General features: G+C 42.6%; 1 protein-coding gene across 1 annotated transcript; it reads left to right on the top strand.

Moving 5' to 3' along the window:
- The first annotated feature begins 253 nt into the window (after positions 1-253).
- Positions 254-3,567, top strand: LOC5574189 (sugar transporter ERD6-like 2). Its single transcript, XM_001661196.2, has 3 exons — positions 254-662; positions 723-919; positions 984-3,567. Exons 1-3 carry the CDS (start codon positions 593-595, stop codon positions 2,166-2,168), a joined length of 1,452 nt encoding a protein of 483 aa, XP_001661246.1. The 5' UTR covers positions 254-592; the 3' UTR covers positions 2,169-3,567.
- Positions 3,568-5,210: the final 1,643 nt, after the last annotated feature.

Below are 5,210 nucleotides of genomic sequence, written 5' to 3'. Positions count from 1 at the left end.
TGTACACTTGTCGGATCTTCAATTTGAACTTTTCGGGGCAAGAAAATTCGGGGTTATGGTCCATTCAGAGAAATGGTATTCGGGATAACGGACTATTCGGGTCAATGGAATTAGGGGTACTGGTTTTCGGGGTATTGACTTTCGGGGGGATGGTTTTCGGGGTAATGGTATTCGGGGAAATGTTATAGGTTCGCAGAAGCATATGGTGAACAGGCATACCTCGTGCACCTATCTATTATTGTTATAAAAATAGCATAAATAGTCGCGGAAATAATCGACACCCGGCAAGTGAAAGTTGTCACCCCTTGCCATAAATAATCTATCTATCCGGAGGAGCGCGGAGTTAATCCACCAATGTCACGAGAAAGTTCATCAAAGCACTGATTGTGCGCGCTTCCGTAATCCGACGACGTGTCCACAGATTGCGATATGAAACATTGTATAGTAGCTTTCGTGTGACACAATTTTACCGCACTTTATCTATCGCAGCAGATAAGCGTCTTAAATCGGATTCATTAGCCACAGGGAATAGTTTTTCCAGCATTTGCCAGTGAACTTTGACACAGATCAGTTCGGGATCGTTTGTGACAAAATGGGTGGTTGTACCGAATGGTGCCTATTGAGCCGGAAGAACAAGATGCAGACCAATTCTCTGCTGGGCGGTATGGGATTTGAATTGACAAATCCTTTCAGATTTAAGAACTAGGATTTCTATCCAACAGGAATTGCTACGCTAGCACTGGGTGGAGTGTTTGTCGGATCCAGCATTTTCAACATTCACCTTCGGCTTCAGGGCTGGACGGATGATCAGAGAGATGGAACCATACTATTCGTAGTGGTTCTGTTCTACATTGGAGCAGTTATTGGATCTTTCGTCGGTGCATTCCTCGTGGATCGAATGGAGAAGCTGGCGTTGTCGGTCGGAGAACAAAATCTATGAGCGATATCGAGAAGTTTCGTAACGTATTTCACTTTCTTTGTAGCGATTCTACTTCGTTGGAATGGGCCTTGCTTGCATTTTGCAAGCCATAGCACCTAAAAGCATCATAGTAATCGGATTTGCTCGCATCCTAGCAGGCGCTGCCTACGGAATGGCCTACTTGATCGTGCTGGTTCACGGTGGAGAAGTATTGGTGAGAGAACTCCGAGGCGTCAACATGGCTGCAGTGAACTACATCCTCTTTGTCGGTATTCTGAGCCACGGTGCCATCAGCCCCATTGTGCTGTCCAACTACACCGTTCAGCCGGTTAGAATCGTCGGAATCATTGGAGCCATGTGCATCCTGATTGCCGTGGCTATTGGGCAGTTCATGAGCTATGAGTCACCCGTTTTCTTGATACGCAAGAACCGGGATGTAGAAGCAATTCGAACGCTGATGAAGCTACGTCTGGAATCTACGGAGTCGTTTGAGGTACGCCTTGCGTTTGCGGATATCAAGGATATGCTCCAAGAGGACTCTTACACTTCACATAAGATACTGGATGACGGAAACTGGTTCCCTTTGTTGTTGACCTGTATAGGGAAAGTGGCTGCGGTGTTGTCGTTCAACGCGGCTGTGAACAACGTTCGACTGGCGGTAATTGACCAGGTTTTCGGCCTCGCAGTGTACAGTCTATCGGCGGTGTTCGTTGGAGTATTCAGAGTCACTTTTGGAATCGTGTTCCTGTTTACGGTGGACAAATACGGTCGGAAACCGCAGCAGGCTTTGTCTACGTTCCTCAGCGGAACGGTTCTGTCTGCGATAGGAATAGTCTATCTCATAACGGAGCATGTTTATCGGAACGTCGTCATAGCCGTGTTCCTGATCTACGATTTGCTAGCATGCGCCGGAGTAACTCTGGTTCCCGACGTACACCTCTCGGAAGCGTTTCCAACTACGAAGAAGAGCTTATCCATTGCTACGGCGTTGACAGTTGAAAACGTGGCCCAAGTGGTGATACTTTCCATCGGGTTTTGGTGGGACTATTCCGATCCCGACATCTACGGGCCCATATTGCTGGCCTGCGGACTTCCGATGGTGATGATTAGCGTTTTCTTGTACCAGATGCTGTCGGAAACTGCGAAACTGAGCCTTAGACAATCCAGGGCAGCGTTCGCGCGGAATGATTCGGCGTTCAAATTCGATAGCAGATCAGGTGGCGATAACGTGAGTGATCGTTCAAATTGATGCAGTTTGAACACTCTTTCTGTAGTATGACAAATAAATCAACAAACGAGAATTCCTTTACCTTGGTTAGATAAGCCTTACAGAGCTGAATCAACATACGACAACTTCCCGGTACGGACCAATTGTGCAAACATGAACCACAACAAGCAAAATTACTACCTGGCTTTCTGTTATCCATCGTCTACGTCTTCGTCGTCGTTTTATCCGTCGGCCATATGTTTGCTCAAGAAAAGTGCTCTTGGCACTTTTACTAAGAACGATGTCGAATCGATTTCTGCTTCTTCGTCCAACCATTTGAATATGTAATGAGCCCGGCCCGGCAAATGTTTACTATTTTGATAGCGTATGCACATAAGCCGTAGACGGAAAGCAAAATGAAGAGAAGTTTTCTTTAAGCGAGCGTTTATCCCTTTACCTTTCGTCGTCATCATCGATACAAATTTATGGATGGACATGGTTCTCGTAGCCATATACGGAAAAATGGTGAAGCTAACACCTAAACCAATATTGACCCTTGCCGACACTCACGGACGGGAATGCAATATTTGTCGACGGGAAAAAGAATTCTAGCTATTCTAAGTTGGCGATGACGGAAGGACAGAGATCGACCGACCTTCTTCCCAGTCATGGCCAGCTTGGATGATCGAGTTTTGAGCTTCTGCATCTAGTCACGTTCAAACGATGGTATTGCGAAGCCGACTACGATTCAAAAATTGAAAATCTCCGAATATAGCAGTTCCTGTAGTCTGATCACTCTTCGATTTCGTTGAAGGTACTTACATTAGGGTCATTGTAGGGCCTCGCACGAAGAACGCTTGAGAATGTTCCTCATTGCGTATCCACGCTACTAGAGCATAACAAAACCATCATTAGTATGTTGCGCTCGATCCAAGAACTCCCTAAGCAGGAAAAAAGCGATACTTGTACACCAACATCGTATAAACATTAATCAACGAGAAGCACTATATGTGAATGAATTGCTGATGAACGAAGAGCCATCGCACTCGCGACCAGCCGTCGCCGTTTAGTATTCATCGAAAGTCTCTTTCGGAGACTTCTTCACCGACTGGCAAGAAAACCCCCACTTGATGTTTAGAATCTCATCGTGTAGATTTAGATTTACGCGCTGAATCTAGGAGGATCTTCTGCTGAGGATGGGGTGGTAGCAGCAGCAACGATTTGAAAACAAATTGAATTATTAATTATGCATACAATCCGGGCTTTGCCTTGGAAGGAACAGTGCTCGGTTCGCTGAATGATGTTCATTCATGAAATTCGAAATATTTATGCACGTTGGGATTAGCTTTTATTTGGATAACATTCGGTATTGGCTTGTGTACATTTATAGTTTATTGCTTCTTTCGGCGCGGTACACAGTATCCGGTTTGGGCGAAATAAAATCAACAAATTTAAGGCTATTGAGAGCTGTCGCTGATTTTTTTAGATGAAATTTTGGATTTCATAAAGCGCCGTGTTGCTGAATGAATAAAACATAACCAATTTCGTACCTTGTCATTAGAGAATATTTCTTGAATTATATATCTACAGAGATATTTTGCTTATTTGAATTACGGAGAATAACGATTTTGGACTAACTTGCCATTAGTGGCAGCTATCAGAGCAGTTCTCGCTGAAACTAGGCCGCTATCGGCACCCATCTTTAGAATTCCAATTTTATGTCATTGATCGCTATTTTTCGATAAAACTTAAGGGTGGTCATCATTATTTTCTCAAATTGGTGGACCCCTCGTACGCCAGCTAGCTAAACAGTTAGCAAAAAAGCTCATTTTTTTATAAATCTTGGGTATTTTTTCACGTGACATGTCTCATATTTCCCTTGGAACACATAGCAAACTTAGTGGCATCGTATAGAAAAAGGATATAGGATATCATTTGAAGATAAAAAAAATCTGGCGGTCATTTTGAATTTGAATTCTGAGATCACTATCAGGAAGCTGAGGAAAAATTGCATAAGATAGACTACAAAAACTAGGTGAGCAATGGTATTTACCCTATGAAATGAACGATTTTCTAAATCATGTTCTACGATTTTGACGTATATGGCGAGTGCAATCAATGCAAACACATTTTTTGAAGCACAAAGAAGCTTTCAATCGTTGGTGTTTTATTCGAGTTGAGTGAAGAATAAGAGTATTATTTTGAGTGATTAAATCTGGCGGCCATCTTGAATTTTGACGCCATCTTGGTTTTAAGTAGTAGAATTAATTTTTCACCTTGATAGCACTCAACATGTCGAATTTAGATTCTACCATGAAAAACAAGGTTACGTATACATTTCTTATTATTATTTTTCATTTTCCTGACGTTACGTTCCTACCAGAACGGAGCCTGATACTCAGCTTTATCTATATAAATAAAAATGGAGTGGTGTTTGTATGTCACGAAATGGCTCGAGAACGAGTCAACGGATTGACACAAGTTTTTCACTGTTGCCCTCCACAAGGGATGTGACGTGTTCGTGCGAGGAAAAAGTTCAGAAAAGTCTCCGGAATAATGGGGAGAACGGGAGAAGACTATGGTATCATTTTGCATAGTGGATTTCTTGACGTTTTCCAACAGCCTACTTGATGGCAAGACGAAGTATGCCGGGACCACTAGTTAGTTACAAATACAGTTTATTGAATAGGAATTTTCTTCTTCTTCTTTCTTATTGAATAGGAATATGCAGAAGAATCATCCAGGAAGCAAATAAGCATTAATAAATCCTATTCTATAATTTGTTTTTAAAGCTAGTTAAGCAGAGGGGCTGGCTCTGTTCCAGTAGGGACGTAACGAGCGGTGCGCTAATGTTGAAAATCGATTTTTCTAACAAAATTCAAGATGACGGTCAAATTCAAAATAGCCGCCAACATTTGTTTAACTTCAAATGAAAGCTACAGTCGACTCTCCACATCTCGATGTTCTACATCTCGATATCTCTCCTTATGTCGATGATTTCATAAGTCCCTTAAGTCTGCATACATTTTCACTCTCCATATCTCGATATCCTCCTTATCTCGATATCTCCATATCTCGATGTAT

Source organism: Aedes aegypti, chromosome 3 (assembly GCF_002204515.2).
Source record: "Aedes aegypti strain LVP_AGWG chromosome 3, AaegL5.0 Primary Assembly, whole genome shotgun sequence".
Classification (NCBI taxonomy): domain Eukaryota; kingdom Metazoa; phylum Arthropoda; class Insecta; order Diptera; family Culicidae; genus Aedes; species Aedes aegypti.
This window is presented reverse-complemented; position numbering and strand designations above follow the sequence as displayed.

Bases quoted from the DNA above. Each gene is read 5' to 3' on its own strand.
- LOC5574189 (XM_001661196.2), top strand. From the start codon at position 593: ATGGGTGGTTGTACCGAATGGTGCCTATTGAGCCGGAAGAACAAGATG. The intron at 663-722 runs GTATGGGATTTG...TCTATCCAACAG, and splicing joins GACCAATTCTCTGCTGGGCG to GAATTGCTACGCTAGCACTG. The intron at 920-983 runs GTCGGAGAACAA...CTTTCTTTGTAG, and splicing joins TGGAGAAGCTGGCGTTGTCG to CGATTCTACTTCGTTGGAAT.